The following is a 23585-nucleotide window of genomic DNA, read 5'->3' as shown; positions in this document are numbered from 1 at the left end:
TTCTCTTTCCTCAAGGAAAGGTCTTGACATGCACATAGCAATTTCTAGAAACCCAAGCAACAGAACCTGACCCTCCATCCTTGGGCCAGGGTTGAGTTGGGAAGGCCTCCTTCTAACAGAGTCCTTGACCGGCGTTTTGGAGGCCTTGTTATCAGCAGGAATTTCTGCCTCCAGCCACTGGGGGACAGGGGCTCAGCATGGAGACAAATGAGCCTCTCTTCTGCATTCTGCCCCTGGAAGTGCCACGGGAGCAGGTCGCTTATTTGTAGCTTCATGTGGCAGAAAATTACTGATCCATCCAATGGCAGTGAGCCTCATGACTGAAAGAGGACTGTGTGGTGAAGTATCATCTGGAATTATCTTTAAAATATGCAGTTGCCCAGAGTCTGGTTTGTGCCTTATAATATTTTAGAACCTATAGAGACTTTTAGATCCTACTAGATGCCCAGTGCCTGAGATTCATGCACAGATAGGGTCTCTAGTGGCTGCCAGCTACCAGCTAGGGCCTTCCTTTGTTCCACATCACCCCCTTGGTGGTCAGCACATATGATAGCGAGTGATATAATTCCTGGTATCCCAGTCAAACTCCTGCAGGGACACTTTGCATATTAGCCTTTTATATATATAGAAGATTCTTTAGAAATTAGTCCAGAAGTTTGCAAACTTAGTCCAGATCCTGCAACTGGTTTTTATTTTTTTCATTCAAACTTATTTTTTAAATTGTAGTAAAATACACATAACATGAAACTTCTAACCTGAAATATTTTCCCAAGTACCAGATTAGGTACATTTACCAGGTTGTGCAGCCATTTCCACCATCCAGCTCCAGGATGTTTTTCATCTTCCTCCTGCAGCCTGTTTGTTTGTTTGTTTGTTTGTTTGTTTTTTAAATACATTTTATTGATTTTTTACAGAGAGGAAAGAGAGGGACAGAGAGTTAGAAACATCAATGAGAGAGAATCATCGATGAGCTGCCTCTTGCACAACCCCTACTGGGGATGTGCCCGCAACCAAGGTACATGCCCTTGGCCGGAATCAAACCTGGCACATTTCAGTCTGCTGGCTGACGCTCTATCCACTGAGCCAAACCGGTTTCGGCTGCAGCCTGTTTTTATAAATTACATTTTACTGGGACCCAGACACTCATTTGTTCACGGTTCATTTTTGGCTGCTTTCATGCAATCACGCCAGAGCTGAGTAGTTGGAATGAAGACTCCCATGGATCTTTACAGAAAAAAAGTTGGCTGATCCCTGACCACTTAGAGATGACCCAAAGAAGTTACTCCCAAGACACAAGCAATGGGTAGAATCTTCAGGATGGGCTTTATTCAGTTCCTAGAATTATAAGAGGAGCTTTTTCTGTGCAATCCCTGGCTGGTTTAAATAAGCCCAAGCTAATTTGTGCAGGAATGAGCCTTCCTGGCCTCCTTCACTCAGTGATGCATCCTGTACTCTCACAAACAGCCCTGAGAGCTACCCTTCAAGGTGGATGTTCTTGATAAACCCACTTCAGCAAGTGCTTTGGAAGCCGGGCTCTTCTGTGAAGGAACATAACCACCGTTGGTCCTTTTGATCTCAGACTTTTCTTGCACTCGAGTGTTTTGACGTCTGTAGGGACTGTCCTTGCTGTTTTTTAGCTCTGTCCTCATTAACACTGCTGCTGTCCTGACTTCTTTTCAGCCCCATCATGGAAGCTTTCGGCAACGCAAAGACCGTGTACAACAACAACTCCAGTCGCTTTGGGAAGTTCGTTCAGCTGAACATCTGCCAGAAGGGAAATATTCAGGGCGGGAGGATTGTAGATTGTATCCTGTTTCGTTATCTACTTATTTTTTTGTCTACAGTATTTGACTCCACAAGTAGGAACTGTTCTTGTCAAAAGGATGGATGAAGAATATGAATGAAACATTTCTGTCTGGTTCTTCCTATCCAATTATTGCTCTATTATTACTGTGTTTGACCTATTAATTATTCTAGGGGATAAAGAACCAGTCTTCTCTTGGAAATCTCTGATATCTTGTTCATAACCTGAAAAAAATGGATTTCTGATGAAACATCAGCTGTTGTTTGAAATCATTTCTGCCCAATTTTTTGAAATTGGATTTAGGTGAAATAGTCTATGCTTTCAGGGCTTATCTTTTGGCACCGGAAGTCTCAATATCAGTGGACTGGGGAATTGTAATTATTTGGGTAACAAAGAACAGAAAATGAGAGCATAATTAAGCGGGTCATATCCTGGTTTTGTTCCTTGACTTGCCATTGCTTTTCACATGAAGATTTATTAGAAAAAGTAAGTAGACATGATTTAATTCACAATTACAATTTTCGGAAATTATTGTTTTGTGTTAATTAAGCAGGGGAAAACATCTCTGAATAGAAATCTGATTTATTTCCACAGAACCGAGTAGTAAGGCAAAATCCTGGGGAGCGGAATTACCACATATTCTATGCACTGCTGGCAGGGCTGGAGGGCGAGCAGAGAGGTGAGTCACCCACTTTCCCTTTATAAAAACCGTCAGGAATGGGAAGACATCTGTTTGAACTCTGTCGATATTCCATCATTTGATTCAAAATGTATGAGACTATAGACAATGTTGAGTTTCTTTCATTTTTAATAAAATATATTTTATTGATTTTTCACAAAGGAGAGAGAGGGATAGAGAGTTAGAAACATCTATGAGAGAGAATCATCCATCAACTGCCTCTTGCACACCCCCCCCCCCCCCCACTGGGGATTAAGCCCGCAACCTGGGCATGTGCCCTTGACCTGAATAGAACCTAAGACCCTTCAGTCTTCAGGTTGACGCTCTATCCACTGATCTAAACCGGCCACGGCAAGCACAGAATTATTTATGTACTTGATTTTAACATCACAAAGTAAAAAACTCAGATTCAGTCTTATCCTGGCCAGTCAAGTATTGATGTTTTTGTTTTCTCCTTTTTGTAGAAGAATTTTATTTATCTGTACCAGAAAACTACCACTACTTGAATCAGTCGGGATGCGTAGGAGACAAGACAATCAGTGACCAGGAATCCTTTAGGGAAGTAATTGTAAGTTACTTTCTTATTTTCCCTTATTAAGAGTGACATAAAAAGAACAAATTTTATTTTCTGTTTCAAATAAAACTTTTATTAAAAACAGAAATAATTCCATTTGCACCATTGTCTGGGAACGGTATTTCTCTTCTTTCCCAATTTTATTTTGGCTCCCTCAATGTCTCTCGTGACTCAGATTTTTCTCCATTCACAATTCATTTACTGCGTTACTCCCTTTGCCGAAAGATCTTACTTAGAATAAATTAAAAAACTCATTCTTATTTTTGATGAGTTGCAAAAAAGATTTGTCTCAGGATTTTTTTCTGATTTTGTTTTATTTTTGCTTTCTTTTATTAAACTTTATTTTTATTTAAGTATAGTTGAAATGCAGTCTTATATTGGTGATATTAATTTCAGGTGTACAATATAATGATTAAATTTTTATATACTTTACACTGTGATTGCCCCACTGTGTATGGTATTCATCTGTCATCGTATAAACTTACCACAATATTGTTGACTGTAGTCCCCTTTCAACCATCCTCCCACCCCCCTTCCTTCTGGTGATTATCCCTTTGCTCTATTTCTGTGAGTCTGTTTTTATTTTGTTCATTTATGTTCTTTAGATTCCACATATAAGTGAATAAAGCATATGGTATTTGTTTTTCTCTGTCTTATTTCATAAAGCCTAATATCCTCTAGATCCATCCATGTTGTCACAAATGGCAAGATTTCATTCTTATTGCTGTAATATTCCATTGTGTGTGTGTGTCCACACCACATTTTCTTTATTTATTCACCTATTAGTGGATACCTACATGGCTCCCACATCTTGGCTATTGGAAATAAACTAAAAGTAAGCAGAAGGAAGTAATAAAAAGAAAACAAAAACAATAGAAAAGATTAAGGAAACTAAGAGTTGATTCTTTGAGAGGACAAATAAAATTGACAAGCCTCTAGCAAGACTTAATCAAGCAAAAAAGAGAGAATACAAATAAAGTCGGAAAATGGAAGAGGATCGATTACAATGGACACCACAGAAATACGAAGGATCATTCAAAAATACTATGAACAATGATATGCGAACAGAGTCCCATGAACCTAAGAAGAAACAGATTCTGAACAAACCAATTAGTAGCAATGATGTTAAAGCAGTAATAAAAAAAAACTCCCAACAAACAAAATCCCGGGACCAGATGGCTTCACAAGTGAATTCTACCAAATCCTTAAAGAAGAATTAGTATCTATCCTCAAACTATTCCCCCCAAAAAATGCAAGAGGAAGAAACACTTTAAAACTCATTCTATAAAACCAACATTACTCTGATACCAGAACCAGACAAAGACACCACAAAGAGAATTACAGGCCAATATCGCCAATGAACATAGATGCGCAAATTCTCAACAAAATGTTTTGCTTATTTCTTGAAGCTGCCCAGCAGTGCTTTGTGATAGGACGTTGCTCCTGGTAATGGACAGACTCCTGTTTATCTAAGTGGTAGTTTCACTGCAGGTGAGACGGACCAGCTGACTGGCCACTAGGGGGCACTGGCAGTGAGGCCTGCCCTCGTCCTGAGTGCCAGACAGGAGAAGGTGCTCTGATGGTTTTTCTCTTGGGGCACCATTTTCTGATTCAGAACTGTTTGTTCTTGTTAGCTGCAAGTTAATTTTTGGAACGTGCCCTAGTTTCAGTGATTGGTAGCTTTTATTTTTAAATTGAAATGATAGGTTTTGACATTTGAAATGTGGTCTTATGATGAAAGGCTTTGTCTTCCAGAAAGGAAGAAAAGTGTAGACATAAATTTGGCTTTGTGAATGTACACAACAAACTTAAAAGTATTCTATTAATACATCCTAATACTTTTAGTGTGGACCCGTCAGAAATGTCAAAGACGATGCAGCTGGTGATTTTTTAAATCAGGAAAATGTGGTTTCCTTCTTCTGGAAGTGCTAAGCAATGTTGTCGGAAAAGAAATATAAATGAGCAGCTTTTCAGAAAGGAGGAAAAATATTCTTTTCTATAAAAAATAAGATTCTTTCCCCCTAAACTCTCTAAATCGTGAATTGGAGAATGGCTTTAATAATTCGTTAAACCCATAAAGTAAGAGCCATGGCAACAAGCAAAACACATGCTCACGTATATTTAATAGTATGGAAAAACTTGCTTATTACATAATAAGGAAGGTGGTGTGTAGCACTATAATCTTTTTATTTAAATAATAAGCATTATATGTACAGGGTGGGGCCAAAGTAAGTTTACAATTGTGAGTATGCGAAACAGAGTTTATTCTTTGATTATTTATTAATTATTGTATTATTTTCCATACAAACAACTGTAAAATCTACATTTGCCCCACCCTGAATGTATGACATGTATATGTAATAATTATATATGCAGAAAAATATTGGAACAAAATATACCAAAAATGTCACCATGAGGCAGAATTCTAGGATAGTATATATTTTTTACCAGTCTCTGTGTTACATTTTTTACAGCAAACATCCCAACTTTGTAATAATTATTATGATAACCTAAAAGTCATATCCTATATAATAAAAGGGTAATATGTAAATTAACCATCACTCCACAACAGAGATGGTGGCACCCATTGTGGCCGGGGGCAGGGATGCTGGCAGCATTGCCTTGGCAACAGTAGGCCAGAGTCCATGCCCACCTCCTGCCCTGAGGGAGAGGAGGGGAGGGACCTCAGGCCGGAAGCAGAAACTGAGAGTACAGGGAGCAGAAGCTGGGAATTGTGGTTCTGGTGGCAGACGCACTGCATGGTCTCCTAGACACTCGAGTGAAGTGAGCCTGGTGCAAGTTACTGTTGTGGGTAGGGGATGGAGGGAAAGCAAAGGTGAGAGACGTAAGTCAGAGTGTTGAGGAAAAATTAAAAGGAAGACAGCCTGCAACTTCTAGGAAATCTCCACCAATGGAGCAAATTAAAAAAGAAAGACCTCTGTGATTCTGTGAGCACCAAACCAGACTGGGCTGGGGTACAACTGACTTCTGAGCAGATCAGATGTACCTTTTAGCAGTGAATTACCCTCAATTCGCCAATCTTCTCTATTTGCTTCTAATGTGACAGCCTCGCTGCCTTCAGTCCTTCATGGTTGGGACTGTATCACCCCCAACATCTCTCACACACACTTTCACAAACATTTAATTTTTATGGGCTTAGCACAGACTTTATTGAAAATATGTTGTCTAACTTTGTGCCAGTTTCATAACTAAATTGCTATTCAGTGCTTCTAAAGTATACTGAGAATTTCCCAGGGTTTTCTTTTTTTTTTTTTTTTAAGTCTTGAGCCCTATTGTTGAGAAAATAAGATAATTATAATAAACCTTAAAGTGCTACTCTTGCCTAGGGGTGGAGATTGCTACTAAAAATATCGTAAATAGGACAGTAAGAGACAATGGATGGAGCTCTGGCTAGCAATTTTGGCACCCACTCCCACGCTGGTGATAATTGGTTGCAACCATTAAATTACCCCATAGAGTTATTAATGCAATTACCACTTATCACCGCACTCCTCACTAATTAATTCGCTCAGAGTTGGACTTGAAAGTGAAGAAGTCACAAGTTTATTAATGCAGTAAGCACACTTTATCCATCTGTTTTCGAATCTCTATTTCTACATTGTATGTATTCTCAGAACTTAACCAACAGTTTTTTCATAGGCATCTTTTGACATTTTTCATTTGACCGTTTGAAATTTTCTGCTACTGTAGACTGGTTTTCAAAAATCTTGTTTCTTTTATCGATGTTTCAAGTCCAGGAAGGTGACTTAAAGCAGTGAATATTTTCATTTCTGTGGTCATTCTAAGATGAGCTTAGAACATTTTTACAAAAGAGTATTGACTGTGTCTGGTAATATGAGGAAAACTTTCATCATGGAAAAAGAAAATACTAACTTTTGCATAGCAGGTGATTTTTAAAAATTATTTTGCTGATGTCTGATTTGATCCTGACCACTGTTTTAAAGTCCTGAACATAATAAATGTTCTGTATTTCTTAGCCGTATTTCTTTGCATTTAGAATAAATAAATTTGAATAATTATTTTTCCATAGACCTATTTATTGGTAAACACTTGACTAATAGTTGTTTTTGCATTAAGTTTTGTTCGTACCCTGAAATGAGTCTTCTCATTATTGATTAAACAATTCATGGTCTTTGATTTTTTTGTAATAAACTTTACTAAGCTATAGTGTACATAAAATAAAACACTCCCATGTAAAGTATACATTTCAGTGAATTTTTAATTTGCACACACATGTACCTTCAACCACAATCAACATAAAGGACAGTTCTGTACCCCAGAAGTTCTTTGTTCCCCTACCCAGACAATCCCAGCTACCCCACCCCAGCCTCGGGAACCACTGATCTTTCAGTTATCATACGTGGCATAGATTTGTCTTTTCTCGAGTTTTATGTAAATGAAATCACACAGAATGTATTCTCCTGTATCTACCTTCTTTGGCTCATCCACATCCCACATAACACAATTCATTCCTCTGCATTGGGAGTGGTATGCCATTGGGTAGAGAGCGATTTGCATAATAGTCTCATTTGAGCAATTTGCATAGTAGTCTCATTTATTGTTCAGAAAGATGTTCTGTTACTTTAACAACATTAAAGGACATGATACAACACAATGTTTATGAGCCTACCAACACTACCATATTTTTCATTTTGTAAGTTTTCTTCCCATCCTGATTTTATTAGTTATGGTTAAAAAAAATGTAGTTTTTACTCTTTGGATAAAGCAAAATATAATCATGTTTCTACATGATGCTGAGAATTTCCTTTAAAGATGATACACTATTCTAACAATGTTATTTACTCTATTCGTTAGAATTCTCTGAAAGTGTTAAGATAATGCTGTAGTGACATGTTGCAAAACTTTATTATTGTCAACAAATTACTTGGAACAAATTTTCATCTTTGAAGTTATGGAAGATTACACAGGAGAGTTATTATTATTTTTTTAAATGTCCTTGGAAAGTAATAAAGTTGGATAGATAACAAATTCCTGGACTTTGAATCTTGCTAATGCAACCATGAGAAAATTCCTTAACCTCTAAACATTGTAAGAGTGTATGCACGTGTGGCCCAACGCAGTCCTGCTACATAATCTTCTTTTCCAAAAAGTTCTACTCACTTATAGTACCAGTGGCCAGTGCCTAAACATGCCATTTTCACCATTTCAGGTCAGTCCTTCAGAAATGTCTTGCTAATGTAACAGAAATGATCCCCGATTTTCTCTAATTTGTGCATGTTTCGTTTCTAAGATGGAGACTAATATCTCCGTGGATTTGCACTTCCTGTGTAAGAAGGGCCTATTTTATCTTTGTTGCGTGTGTATCTCCCAATATAGCTCTTGTTCCTTCCCTTGCATTTTTCCTCTTTTAATTTTGTTTCCCTGTCTATTGTTTTTGCCCTTTGTTTCAGCATCATTGTTTTTTCCTTGTAAAGAAATGATGTGTCTCACATTTTAAAGTCTCCAGTTGTTTCCTTTTGTGATTTCTATTGCTTCAAAGTGGTTCATGATTTCCTTCTCCCACGTCTCCTGCGGTCAGTGCGTTGATTTCAGATCCAAGTGCACTTTTTTTTTCTTTTTTTAAATATGTTTTTATTGATTTCAGAGAGAGGGAGAGAGGGATAGAAACATCAATGATGAGAGAGAATCATTGATCGGCTGCCTCCTGCACCTCCACAACCCCACCAGGGATAGAGCCTGAAACCCAGGCATGTGCCCTAACTGGGAATTGCACCATGACTTCCTGGTTTGTGGTCAATACTTAACCACTGAGCCACACCAGCTGGGCCCAAGTCATTTCAGGAGCCTTGTCACCAATTTTGTCCTCAGTTGTGGATGTGGGTGTGAGTGCAGAGTTCCTGACTTGAATATGGCTCCTAAATCCCAATAGAAAATGAACACATCTTCGATGGGATTGAGAAGACTCCTGGCTAAAGTTGTTTGGATACTTGCTGGTTACAGTGCTCCTGTAGGTTGATGCCTGTTGATTGTTATTTTCCCCCCAAACAGCATTAAGAAAGGTTCCATTTACTACCTAGAGGCCAAGATAAGACCTTAAGATCCCTTTGGAGAAATGAGGAGTAGAGATGTCAAAGAATGTCCAAGGCAGATAGACCCAGGTCCATTCCTAGGTCCACCAGTATCTATAGTAAGAGGATACAAAGACTCTCCCATTATAGAGTTTATTCCACCTCCTTGGGTTCCTGCTGTGAGTAACTATGAGGACAAGCCCCATAGTTTTGATCCTGCAGAACTCTCAGGAAGGCTTAGCTTTCCCAAATTGCCCTCCTATTTTCACGTGTAAGAAAATAAATATTCCATCATGCTTTGCTATCTGTAGGGAGAAATATAATTTTTTGTGGCATAACTAAGAGGCTTGTACATTAGGCGGATACTTAGTTTTGTGTCATCGATTAGGCTCTTCCTCAACATTCTACAGTTCCTAACCTCATGTTCTTTTGTGTGTATCTGTGAAAAGTCTTTATCTTTAAAACTGGTCATGCATCTATTTCTTATTTTCTCGCCTTTTAGAACAATACTTGGTAATTTTGTTGAGCAATGGGCGTTTTTAAAAATTTTTTTTTAGTATGAAAAGAACACACACATAAACAATGAAACACGTTACTTTTCTTCCAGACGGCAATGGACGTAATGCAGTTTAGCAAGGAGGAAGTCCGGGAGGTTTTGAGGCTGCTTGCTGGCATACTGCATCTTGGGAACATAGAATTTATCACTGCTGGTGGGGCGCAGGTTTCCTTCAAAACGGGTAAGGTCACCCCTCCTGTCCCCGCCCCCCTTTTCTTGGGCTATTTCCTGGGTTATTTATCACCTCAACACCAGCAACTTCTTGTTGGTAAAGTGCCTCAGGGATATGTTGTGGAGATAGAGTGAGTTCATGCACGCATAGCTGTGTCAGTTGTCATTTTCCTGGAGCGGTTTCTCTATTTATTTTTAAACTGTTCTGATGGAAGCACTATATGAGGGCATGGAAGCTGGGAACTTAATGAGGTCAAGTACAAATGGCTGTAAAGAGCCCAGGGTTGCAGGCCAGTAGTTCTCAATTGTTTGACCCCAGCACCTTGTAATAATCTTAACGTGATGGAGAACCCCAGAGAGAGAGCTCCTTTTAGAACTGTGAGTCTTACCTGTTGGTGTTCACAATATCAGGAATGAAGCAGGCCTTGCAAAATGACCATAATAAACCCTTTGCATATTAAAATACAATATTTGTATATAAGACTATTTTCCAAGAAAAACAAATCAGTAAGAAGAGTCACATTGTCTTATATTTTTGCAAGTTTCTTTAATATCTAATGTAATAGAGGCCAGTAGGGTTCTCATATCTGCTGTTGCAATTATTTTGTTCGAGATACCTCAGGTCATGTAATCCCTGGAAAAATCATTGGAATACTGGTGAGGGAATGAGAATAAAAGAGCAAGTGACATCTTGGTATTGCCATTGACAATAGTTATGACTTCACAAACCTCTTACAGTGTCTTGGGAACCCCCCTAATCTTGGGGGTCTCTGGACTGCACTTGGTCCAAGCTCCAGGTTCTTAGCCACTAACCTAGGACTTGATAAAGGAACGACAAACTTACAATAGAACGTATGTCCCATAAATTCTGCCTGAGGGATTCAGGGGTGCTTGCTGCTTTCATGTGTTGCTGTGAGTGGCTAGCTTTGTACCCCCTTGGCGTCCCTTCGGCCTGGTCCTCTTGGGGGCTGGGAGTCCATGTTGACTTTGTTCTCCATCCCCAGCCTTGGGCAGGTCTGCAGAGTTACTTGGGCTGGACCCAACGCAGCTCACGGACGCTCTGACCCAGAGATCGATGTTCCTCAGGGGGGAGGAGATCCTCACGCCGCTCAGCGTGCAGCAGGTAAGTGCTCTCTGCTATCCAGGCTGGATTTGAATGACACTCCTGGGGTTTCAGATCCATGGCTTTCATTCAGATAAATAACTGTGGGTCACAATCAAAATAAATGAGGGGAATAAATAAGTTATTCAGTCGTTTCTAAGAGACCGTGTAGCTGCCTCATTAGGAGGGTTGGGTCTGGTGCAGATGGCCTCTGTTTGAGTCCTGACTCTTCCACCTTTTACTACTCTGTCTATTCTTAGGAAGTTTGTTCACTGTGCCTCAGTTTCCTCTGTAAGACCTATTTCAGAGGATTCTTGTAAGGGTCATAAGAAAATATACACCGAATGGCCAGATTATTATGATCTCTGAATGCATAATAATCTGGCCTCTCAGAGTGTGTATGTATGTGTGTGTGTGTGTGTGTGTGTGTGTTAGAGGCCTGGTGCATGAATTCATGCATGGGTTAGGAGTGAGGGTTCTGTCCAGCCTGGCCAGGGGGAGGGGACATGGGTGGTTGGCCGGCCTGCCTGCTGGTCAAACTCCTGGTCGAGGGGACAATTTTCATATTAGCCTTTTATTATATAGGGTATAAACTGAGTGGCCAGATTATTATGCAACCAGAGATCATAATAATCTGGCCATGCAGTGTATATTCTCAGTCCTTACTGATTGGAACAGAATAAGAACTAAGTAAACATGAGCTATAATACGTTATTGTACATGAAAACATGCAACCATATGTTGTATTACTTATTTTTGCCTCTGTAACGGCCTCGAGCCAGTTACATGCTCTAGCCCGTGTAATACCTGTTTCTTGATTAGATAAGTCAAAACTACTAACCATGTCCCATAAAGGAAACTTTTATGTGTATAAAGTACAGTAGAAGAAGATAAAATGCAAACAGTCTTAATTATTGTTTTCAACCCGATAAAATTTGTAACCCTATATATCAGCTCGGATTCTCACCTAAACTCAACATACAGAGTTGACTTTGGAGCCTGTATTTAAAGGTATCCTTGGTGAGTCCTGTTGTCAAGTGACAGGCAAGCTCCAGTTTATCCCTTCTTCCGAGGTGGCACTGATTTACTTGCCATTGGGTGCATGGTGCCACCCCTGCCACATGTGTCTCGCAAGAGCTCCCGAGTGGGTGGGACGGACCTGCCTGCTGGCTGACCCTGGTCAGGGACATGATGACCATGTCTCCTCTCCCCCCACCTTCACCCCCAGGCAGTAGACAGCAGGGACTCCCTGGCCATGGCACTTTATGCGCGCTGCTTTGAGTGGGTGATCAAGAAGATCAACAGCAGGATCAAAGGCAAAGACGACTTTAAATCTATTGGCATTCTTGACATCTTCGGATTTGAAAACTTTGAGGTATGCTTCCCACGGGTGGGACCCATGCATTCTTTTCTACCTACTTGTTGGCTGATCTTCAGCAAAACTTTCATAACAAACACTGATTTTTTTTTTTTTTTCTGGAGATCTTTTTCCTCTTCATATGTAATAGCAAGAGCATTAAAGATACCTTTTGAATGGTTTCTTCCCTCAGGTTAATCACTTTGAACAGTTCAATATAAACTATGCAAACGAGAAACTTCAGGAATATTTCAACAAGCATATTTTTTCCTTAGAACAACTAGAATATAGCAGGTAAGCACTCATGCAATTCTATTTCAATTTCTTATTTTTACTTAGCCACTAAATTAAAGAGGTACAGGTTGCTATAACTCAACTTTTTTTTAAATCTTTCTACAGAGAAGGATTAGTGTGGGAAGATATCGACTGGATAGACAATGGCGAATGCCTGGACTTGATCGAGAAGGTAATGTATTGTTGAGAAGAGTCGTTTCAGTCCCCAGGGTGCCCAGCTGGGCTGATTCATCTTTATGGGAACGAAGTAGCTTGTGTGAACACGCACATCAGAGATGTGAATGTTTAGAACACAATGGACCGTTTGGAAAAGTAAATGTAAATGTGCAAGGTTGGATTTAAACACTTGGCTGCTTCAAGTCTATTGTCTCCTTGAACTCAGTATTTTAGGATCCTCAGTGGGCAGAGCCGCTTCACTCACATAGATTTGAAGTCAGCATCAAGGCCTTGCCAGTACCAGTAAGAGTTTTGTCCCCAAAATTGTGGTGGATTCAATTTTTTTTTTTAATATATTTTATTGATTTTTTACAGAGAGGAAGGGAGAGAGATACAGAGCTAGAAACGTCGATGAGAGAGAAACATCGACCAGCTGCCTCCTGCACACCCCCTACCGGTGATGTGCCCGCAACCAATGTACATGCCCTTGACCAGAATCGAACCTGGGACCCTTCAGTCCGCAGACTGACGCTCTACCACTGAGCCAAACCGGTTTCGGCTCAATTTTTTTTTTTAATGTTTATGTGGCATTTAAATTTTTTGGATTTCTTTGAAATACTATTTTGCATGTTTTCAATTAAAGAGTTACTGTGCCTTTCATTTTCTGTTTTAAAATGTATTTTTATTGATTGCAAAGAGGAAGGGAGAGAGAGAAAGTTAGAAACATCCATGATGAATGAGAATCACTGATCGGCTGTCTCCTGCACGCCCCGTGGGGAATCAAACCCACAACCCGGGCACGTGCCCTGACCAGGAATGGAACCATGACCTCCTGGTTCATAGGTCAGCATTCAGCAACTGAGCCACACCTTCGGGCTGTGCCTTTTCTTTTAACCATTTATTTGATAGAGAGTAGAGAGGAAAGGAGTTGTAAAATATTTTGAAGCATATTATGTTCACTTTTAATTCATTTAGCCTTCTTTCCCTCTTCTAGAAACTTGGTCTCCTGGCCCTGATCAATGAAGAAAGCCATTTCCCTCAAGCCACGGACAGCACCTTGTTGGAGAAACTGCACAATCAACACGCTGTATGTCATTACCTGCCAATTCTTAGTTATGTCTGGATAGCAGATCTGTGGATTAAAATGACCTTCGAGATATTTCAGTACTGTTGGCCCCCTTGAGCCTCCACATTTAATTTTGTTTTTTCACATAACCAATGGAGCGCTTCTTCGATTTCTAGAACTAAGTTATAATAAGCCAAAGGGGTAGATTTGGCCCCCTTGTGCCTCCACATTTAAATTTTTTTTTTATTCTCTTAAGCCAATGATGTTCCTCTTCGATTGTTAGAACCAAATCAAGATAAGCCTCGGGGGTAGATTTGGGGCTGTTTGTCACATTATGCCCATGTTTATGAGTATAGAATTTTGTGGTTTTCGCCTGTTGTGATGACACAGACAGGAGGGACATGGTTTTCCTTATGTGTATCACCGGCTATGTGGATATATGACTGGTTTTGAAATTGCTTTCACTGGCTGCTGTAGTTAGTTTCCTCTGGAACTCAGTGGACACCAGTAAGTAAAAGTAGGCATTTGTGTTTGTTTGTTTTATTAGAATAACCACTTTTACGTGAAGCCCAGAGTCGCAGTCAACAATTTTGGAGTGAAACACTACGCTGGAGAGGTAAGTTCTTAATTTAGATCCTTATTGACATTGGCCCAGTTAGAGAAATAATACTTCCAGAAGCCAATCATAAATATATTCATAGGACTTTTCTTCATGGGCCTATCTTTAAAGGGAGTTTCATGCTTATCCCCTGAAATTGCTCTTTTGGTCCGTTCTACCTTCACGCATTTATTTCTTTAAAACCAGGTGCAGTACGATGTCCGGGGCATCTTGGAGAAGAACAGAGATACCTTTAGAGATGACCTTCTCAACTTGCTCAGGGAAAGCCGGTATGTCTGTCTCTTCCCTGAGACATCATTAGCGAGCAAAGTAATATTTGTGCAAATGCTTTTAATTCACAAATATAGGAACAATGACTATGGAAGCAACTTAATCTCTTCTTCCCTGGGCAATAGTTCATCAATAAAACGACCACAGATATATGAATAGCGGCGACTACCATTTAATCAGGTGCTGTCAGAACAGCAAATCCATGACTTAGATGCTATTATGAATCCTCTTATGCAGATGAGGAAGCTGAGACTTGGAGCAGTTAAGTGACTTGCCCAAGATCTCACCAGTTTCGATTGGTCGTCTTGGCTCAAGAACTCAAGATTGTAACCAGTGTCACGCGGGTTCCTCTTGACAAGTTTAGGGCTGCGGTTAAATTGATTTCAGCCTTGGGTCTGTAGGACCCCTGTGTCTGTAGTTAGTGCAAAGGCTGTCAGGAAAAAATAAACCAGTATCCATTCAGCTCAAATGATAAGTTTATTTCACAGTCAATTATTCATGTATGAATTGTAAATCCACACCATTCAGTCGATAATTGATTAGCGTTGCTATGTGTGTATACTAAACTAGGAGGCTTTGTGAGAGAAAAAAGGGAGGAAAATAAGCCTACGTTGAAGCTTTCAGTACCTGTGTCAGATCCCGAGTGAATATAACACAAATAAATTTTTAATGTCTTAGTAAGGAAAGTAGCCCAATTATTTTAAAGTTGTAATACTTTTAGGAATGCCAAGACCAGGTGGCCATGCTGTCATTTAAATAGCTGAGTACTGAGGGGAAGGGAGGCCATGGCAAGTGTCAGCCTAGAAGCTCAGAATTGGAAGTAGTCCATCTTCAGATGTGTTTCAACTCTCCTTCCCTATTTACACATTGTCGCCATTTTTACTCTTAGATGAGCTTTTTAGATCTGTAAAAGCGGCGATGTTTTAAAAATTCTCTGGCATATGATCTACCAGAGAGGTTTCTGGGTTACTGTGATGCATTTGAAGCCGCACCTCAGTGTTAAATGGAAGCATTCTGTTGTAATGAGAAGCTCATCTGTGACAGTGTCATGGAACCAGAGCTTTCCTTCAGAGCACTTAAAGCATGTGGGGGCGAGCAGCTGGAGTAGCAGCTGGGGACAAAATTGAGAAAGGGTTGGGGCAAAGTGAGATGTGACAGAGGAAGCACTGGCGTTGCCACCTTGGGAGTTATGGATGCCCAGACGTTGTCCCCATCTTTCCTGGTCTCAATGAAGCCACCAAACCACCCTCCATCCCCCCGCCAATGCCCCACTTTACAGCCTAAAATGTTTTCCTTGCAAGGAAGATAAAGAGAAGTTACTGAAAAGCCTTCTTTCTACTTTATTAGTAGGGGCAATGAATTCTATACAACATTTTAGTAACAGGAATAGCGATCAACTTCTGCACTTTTCATGTGCCAGGCACCCTGCTCAGCCTTTTGTGTATTTTCTCGTTTCATTCTCACCCCAGAGTGATGGGGTAAGTTTTAAAATTAGCCCCATTTTCCAGATGGAAATACTGAGGCCTGGAGAGAGACCACCATCCTGCCCAAGTCACATGGCCTAGAAATAGCAGAGGCAGGATTCGCACCCCAGTCTGCCTCACTCTAGAGTTAGCACCTTTCACCTATTAAATGCATGGATGTTGCAACACTGTGAGATGAGCAAAATAATATGTCCCTCCAATCGGAGGGAAGTCGAGGCTGCAGAAGCTGGGGTGGTGCTCTCCTAACTGCACCCTGGGCTGCGTCACTTTCATCCAATCCACTCTCTGTAAGACTCGCAGAGGTCTTCAAACTACGGCCCGCGGGCCACATGCGGCCCTCAGAGGAGTCTGATCCGGCCCGCCAGGTTTTTTGGGCAGTGAGAGCAGCCGAGGTGTTACAGTAGGAATTAGTAGTTCATATAGTCCGGCCCTCCAGCTCTCTGAGGGACCGTGATCTGGCCCCCACTTTAAAAAGTTTGAGGACCCCTGCTCTAGAGTTCTGAAGGCCACCAAGTTTTTTTTCAATGCCTGATGCAGGGTTAGTTTGAAATCTTTGGAGCTGTCTTAGCTCTTCCAGGCCTCGGTGTGTTACCGTCAGTGGGAAAATGCATTGTAATTACAGTAATCCAGCACCTAATAACTGGGTATGTGCCCCTCGTGGTCCCCTGCTCTTTGCTCTCACAGATTCGACTTCATCTATGACCTATTCGAACACGTTTCAAGCCGCAATAACCAGGATACCTTGAAATGTGGAAGCAAGCACCGGCGGCCCACGGTCAGCTCACAGTTCAAGGTCAGTCTCCTCTGCTGGCTGTGATGGTTCATTGTTCCCGGCACCTAAGAATTGGAAATTGGAGCTAGGAACAAGAGCTCCATGAGCCAGTGTTTGTCTTGTAAATCATCCTATAAACCGGAAATAGTACATAGTTTTTTCGTTGTTAAAAAAAAATAAGTTGCTGCTTATTCTTAGATTATGAAATGGCACTTCTTAGGAATTGCCCTGTGGGATTGTGTTTGGCCACATGGGCTCTCTCTGATTTGTATCCAGATGATCATGTGGAAATTGTGTCTGTTTCTTCCCATGTCTGAATATTTGTATTTTTTCTCAGGTCTATTTATAATATCATAACTAGGAATAATAACCAAGTGCATATTTAAATAAGATCAATATCAGTTACCTTGTCAAAATAGTTCAGGATGCAGGGAAAATAAGGAACATTTTTATTTTCATTTTATTTAGTTTAGAGGTAGAGCATATGATGACCATTTTTGCAGTTTAATCCTAATGTGAAGAGATACGGAAGCACATCAGTCAACAGACATTTAAAATATATTTTTTATTTACTTCAGAGATGGTGGGAAGGAGGGAGGGGGAACACTGAAGAGAGAGAGAGAGAGAGAGAGAGAGAGAGAGAGAGAGAGGGAGTGAGAGAGAGAGGGAGGGAGAGAGAGAGAGAGAGAGAGAGACAAGCATCAATGATGGGAGATCATCATTGATTATCTGCTTCCTGCATGCCCCCTACTGGGGATCAAGCTGGCAACCTGGGCATATACCCTGGCCAGGAATAGAACTGTGACCTCCTGGTTCATAGCTCAACATGCAACCACTGAGTCACACCAGCTGGACAGTCAACAGACATTTTGAACCTCTGCCCTCTATGGGGCTTTTATTTACTCACTGTTGGATGCATCAGTGGGAGTCTGTGTGTGGTCTGTTGTGCAGTATGGTTGGCGATGAGCCAGATACACCCAACATGGCTGGCAATGAGGGTGAGATAAGGTGAAATAATAATAGCTGCCATTTATTATGTACACTTACGTGCAAGGCATTGGGCTAATCACTTTATGTACATTATCTTGTTCACTTCTCTCATAATTTTATAAATATACATTATTGTCCCCATTTTATAGATGAGAATGCTGAGGTTTAGGGAAATGGAGACCCATTTGGTCCCCCTGAGGACTGAGCAGGATTTGAATTAAGCGGAAGTCTGTCTGACTCCAAAACCTAGCTTTTACTCTCCCGGTGGAACTTTCTTTTTCTAGGTTCTCGCAAGGCTTTGTGGATATTTGGGGACTAAATTGGACTAGGAATCAAGGAAACGGGAAAGAGTGGGTGGACCTACCAGGTAGAGACAAGGGCGAGAGAAGGACTCCTGAGGCAGGAGTGGGATGAGCCCTGTCCCCGGAGGATTGTGCATAGATACAGGCCAGCTGACCCGGCACCTTGTACGAACTTAAGCTGGTACCAGGATATGAGGGGCATGGAAGCCAGGACATTTGTCATCTGTGAAAAACGTAAAGCTTTTAAGCAGAGAAGTAACTAATCAACATAGTGTTACACACAGCCCAGTTTCCTCAGCAAGATTGTAAGAAGGAAAAAGAGAGATGGGGTGGGGGAGGGGGCAACCAATGAATTAAAAGACTGGGGAGATACACCAACCGACTACAATACACGAATTCAAAGAACAAAGCATTTTAAAATGAAATTTGCGACAGTTGACTATTTTAACGTGAAATGAGACAATTGCACTTTTTAATGTTAACATTAAGGAATTCATGGTAAATCTTTTAGGATGATATGGATATGGTTATCTATTATTTTTTAAAGTGATTATCCTCTAAAAGAACATGCTGAAATTTTGAGGGATGAAATAAGCAATATCTCGGATTTACTTTTCTGCAAGGGGTGGGCATAGTACAGATGGAGTCAGGGATCAGAGGACATGGGATTAGCTAAAGCTGATGATGAGTATTCGTTGCATGCTGTCTGCTTTGGTAAATGTTAAAAATTCACAATAAAAAATCTTAAAGAAGACTAAAAAAAGAAAGCAGTATTACAGAAATTGAAGGTTAGAGTGGAGATTGTAGGTCCAAGACCTGCGAGGTGCTGGTAGTGGCTGTCATTTGGATGGAAATAATGAGTTTGGACAAATAACTACAGTGGGAGAGCTCATAATTCTCAGGTTTTCTATGCTAACCATTGAAGTAGCCTATGCTTTTTTTTTTTGCTGGTTAATAGAATAATGTTATTTTTTTAATGGTACTATTTCAAGGAAGTAGCAAATAAAATTTGTATACCGTATTGTGCAATAATTTCAGTGACAGTGAATTATAATATTTTCGCTTTATTTTATCTTAGAATGACATAATTAAAAATAAAGACCATTATTATTCCTATGATTAAGGGTTTTTTGTTTGTTTCTGGTAAGTGTCTAAGGTGCTGAGAAACTTAAAGAACGAGATACTAAGAGACTAAATCGACATGCACTTTTCTGTCTTTCTATTAGGACTCACTGCATTCCTTGATGGCAACCCTGAGCTCCTCTAATCCTTTCTTTGTTCGCTGTGTCAAGCCCAACATGCAGAAGGTAAGAGGGGCCGGTTCTAGATGGAGACCCCGTCTTTGAGGACACTGCCTCCCGGGTTAGTGACTCAGATCGGGTTTCTCCGAAGTCCGTTCCTTAGAGATGGTTGGAGATGTATGCTGCATTATTATAACCTAACGTTTCTGAATGGAAAGATTCCCTTTGTCTCCTGGGTCTATTCTGCTGCTTTTGAATGATGCCATTCAGCTTTAAAGAAGTCTAGCTGAAAAGGAAACACTGTAAAGCCTTCACTTTTTTTTCTTTCTTTTTTTGTTTTAAGCACCTGATGTGAAATTCTTGGGCAAGCTTCTATTTTAGAAGAAATCATTGGTGTATTTTTGGTGGTTGATTTTTCTGTTTGTTTGGCTTTCTTTTGCTTTGTTGTTATATGTGATGAAGCGTCTGTATTCTGTGTTTTAAGGACGTTAGGTGGTCGTAACTAATTTGAAAACTCCTGGAAGGTTGTCATTATGAGTTTTCTTATGTAGGCTCCGAGATTTTAGCTTTGAAGGCCATATCCCGATCAGAAATAATGGGAATTTTAAAAGGAAAAGCTGTTTTAACAAAGAAAATTTAAATTTAGCATTAGATATAGATGCAGTTTCTCAGTCCAAGACTCAACTGGACAACTTGCCTTAGCGTGTTGTTAAAAATGTGAAATTATCTTGATTTGGCGAATATCAGCTCTTAGTAGCCCCCACTGGAGAGAGGTAAACCCCCACAAAGTACTAATGTCAAGGGCCCCTCATGTTGAAAAACAGGTGTCATCCTCAGAAGCATTAAGATAAGGAACCTGACCTGAACTGTGACCTATGAGTTTTGTGTTGGATTCTGTTAATGTGGCTGGGTGGGACTAGATCTTTATATAGTGGTTACCAGTTGCCTTTGACTTAGTATTACAGGGATTCCTGGTTTATAGTTTAAAGATGTTTAATTATAAGAATTAGAGTTGAATCCTCTGTCTTCTCGGAAGGCCGAAGTGTATGTTCTCTTTACTAAAGAATAACCTGTTCATTTTGTTACCCTACTGGGTAGTACAGTGGTGAGAATTGGCACGTATAAGGCATTAAGGTGGTCGAGACTGGTTTTACCTAGAAGATCTGTGATGACTTAATATGCATCTATTCTGGCAGTTTTCACATTTACATTAAAAAGTGTTTTAGGTTACCACAAAAAAAAAAAGGACACAGAAGCAATACATAGCTTTTTTGACATTATGTAGGAAATGAATGGTTAAGACATAACCGCATGTCATTCCAGCTGGTTTATACTTCACTTTATAACCCCAATGGGCAGTATGTACAAGACAGTATAAATGGGCTTGTCATGTGGGGTCTATAACCACAGGAGCTGTTTAACACCTGTCAGCATTTCTTTTCTGATTTTGTAACGGAGATGATAATACTGTATTTCATCCTTAAACATGCATGGTTTTTTCCAACTTAAGGTCTTGGAGCTCGGGCTGGATTTACAGCTTTTGGCAAGCCAGAGTTTAGTGCAGGCTCTTGCTCTTTCTTAGCGGTGGCATCTCAGATTCAGTGAAACGGGGGACGAGCTAGCTCAGCATTGTTATAAGGATAGACATTCCTTTAAATTGTAATAGCTTTTGATTTAAAAACAACAACAACAACAACATATTTTTGTGATAGCTTTTTAAATTAGGCCCTCTTGAATTGAAAATTGTTCCGCAGCCAGAATAGTAAAAAAATAAATAAATAAATAAATAAATTACTCTATTTTTGATGTTTATTTTTCCTCGTTGGGATTTGATTGTGTCTAGTTGCTTTGGTTTTGGCATTTAGGAAAAATAGGAATGGGGGGAAGGGAGGAAAAATGGGAGATATTTTTGGAGATATGATATGGATATATATATATATATATATATATATATATATATATTTTAGGTGGAAATAATGAGTTTGGAAAAATGAGTTAAGACATTTATATTTCTTTCTTAGCGGTGGCATCTCAGATTCAATGAAATGGGGAACTTACTATCTCAGCATTGCTGTAAGAATAGACATTCCTTTAAATTATAATAGCTTTTTTATAAAATATATATATATATATATATATATATATATATATAATAAAAAAGCTATTATTTCATTTTATAACCCCAATGGGCAGTATTTACAAGACAGTATAAATGGGCTTGTCATGTGGGAATTAAGAAAAAAAAAGATGCAGCTCAAACTCACATTTTCATTTGTGTTCGCTCACACCCCTTTCCTCTCCTGACCCGGGCAGACAGACTCCCAACACACCAAGGGATGGGCTGTACAGACTTCGAAAAAAATGTCTTGGTGACATTTTATAGACAAAAGAACTGACTTGTATGAGGCCTGACATGAAGGTGTGATTTTTTAAGTGTAACGATGCTAATTAGAATATAGAGATACTAAAATATGACTTGCTCAACCTTCAGTTGGTTCCACTGAAAATTCAGGTGTGTTACTGGTGATGGTTACATGACGTATACACAGTCCTTGTTTGGAGTTTTTTTATGAATACTCTTTTGTCCGAAGATGGATGCTTCTAGAAATTTAACAGGGAAAATTTTGCCTTCCTTTGCCCCAAGATGGGACATGTGGGTTTCCGGCAAGGAGGGGTACGGCCGTGTCTCCTCCCCTCCGCGTCCCTCCCACCCTTCTCAAATGAGTTGTTCATCACCGGCTTGAGAGCATTTATTCAAATACATGTGCATGAAGGTACTTTGTGTATCGTTCTGGAATATGGACCATGGGTTTTGGCAGATTCTGCAGTTTGTTTGTGGGTTTTTAGTGCGTTTTTGTTGTTTGTTTGTTGGCAATTCTGTGACCAGAAAAGGATAAGAACAGCAGCTCTCAAGTTTGTGGCCTTAGAAAAAGCAAAGTAGTTGCTTTGAGCTCTCAGCAGCATGTCCCGCATAACCAAGACTCCCTGAGGCCTGGGGCCAGTGTGAGCACACAGCCCTGGCCCAGGCTGCCAGACTGGCTGTCTCCCCCCCCCCCCCCCCCCCCCGCAATGCGGGTGCTTTGGCCTCTAGCATCTGGAACTCCTTTGCGGGAGTATGGCGAGGTTTTGTATTTTGCTTTGAAAAGCAGGTGCGTGCAGGGAGAATGGAACAGTTATGTCAGTTCAGTTATAGTACTAGGTGGACTTCTTTCTTTTTGCAAACAACTGGTAGCTAATGCTAGGTTTTGTAGGACAGGCTCTTGCCTGGCATCATTGGAAAGTCCTCCTGGTGCTGCTTTAGAAGGTGAATTTTAAAAAGCACAGCCCTTGATCCAGTGTTCTATCCTAGGTAGCCCTGAAGGATATACTCCTCCACGCGCCTCGGAATTTTCAGTTTGCAAACAGCAGACTTCCCTATTGAACGACTTTTAGATGGGGGTGTGGCCAGTTAGCATTTTCTCTTGCATTTGCTTGGGCAGTAGCAGTTTCTGGCCAGAAGTGCCCAAAACAAGCCCAGGAGATACCTGGATGCCAGGAAACCTGCTTTGCCTCCTCAGAATTTCCCCCCAAGGGTAACCCAGGGCCTGTGATCTACCAACTCCCCTCCCCCGTCCAGGTATTTCAGCAAATGAGTTCCAGTAAGAAAAGTCTGTCATTAACATTCCTCAGAAAAACCCTGAGGAGGTGCAGGGCGGAATTAAAGAAGGGAACAGACCAATACACATCAGGAAGCCTTCCCAGGTGTGAGAACGGGCTGTCTGCAGTCACAGCCCTGCAGTGTACCCTGGCCGGGCAGCTGTCACCTCCCACTGAGCTGGACTGGCAGCCTCTCCCCCCATGGCTGTGGGGAGCACTCGGGTGCTAGCGGGGGGACCAGTTTGATTTCAGCAGCATTGTCTCTCCTTTTTTAACCCACGTGACAATATCCTGAACCATCCTGTCAGGTCTTCCCAAAGGCAGGCCTGCAGCCCCGGAGGAGGTCTAGGCTGGAGACTGGGCTGGAGACAGGCCACGCGGAGCCGTTTATTTAAAAGAGAAGGGAGAGCAGAGGGCTGGCCACCCGGAGGGGACCTGTGTGGTCTGTGAGGTAGACTGCAG

At 40.7% G+C, this 23585-nt stretch overlaps 1 protein-coding gene across 1 annotated transcript in view; it reads left to right on the top strand.

Annotated features, from left to right (window-relative positions):
- Positions 1-23585, top strand: part of MYO10 (myosin X) — a 190930-nt gene that overhangs the window by 105371 nt on the left and 61974 nt on the right. The window contains exons 6-18 of the mRNA XM_084881644.1: positions 1681-1798; positions 2378-2483; positions 2948-3051; positions 9715-9844; positions 10839-10957; positions 12165-12311; positions 12487-12587; positions 12693-12759; positions 13738-13830; positions 14357-14425; positions 14615-14697; positions 16867-16975; positions 19473-19553. Coding sequence (XP_084737770.1) covers positions 1681-1798; positions 2378-2483; positions 2948-3051; positions 9715-9844; positions 10839-10957; positions 12165-12311; positions 12487-12587; positions 12693-12759; positions 13738-13830; positions 14357-14425; positions 14615-14697; positions 16867-16975; positions 19473-19553 — 1327 coding nt within the window. The remainder of the gene's footprint in view (positions 1-1680; positions 1799-2377; positions 2484-2947; positions 3052-9714; positions 9845-10838; positions 10958-12164; positions 12312-12486; positions 12588-12692; positions 12760-13737; positions 13831-14356; positions 14426-14614; positions 14698-16866; positions 16976-19472; positions 19554-23585) is intronic.

Source organism: Pipistrellus hanaki (assembly GCF_964339955.1).
Source record: "Pipistrellus hanaki genome assembly, chromosome: 4".
NCBI lineage: Eukaryota > Metazoa > Chordata > Mammalia > Chiroptera > Vespertilionidae > Pipistrellus > Pipistrellus hanaki.
Note: the sequence above shows the minus strand (reverse complement) of the source record. Positions and strands in the feature narration are given on the sequence as shown.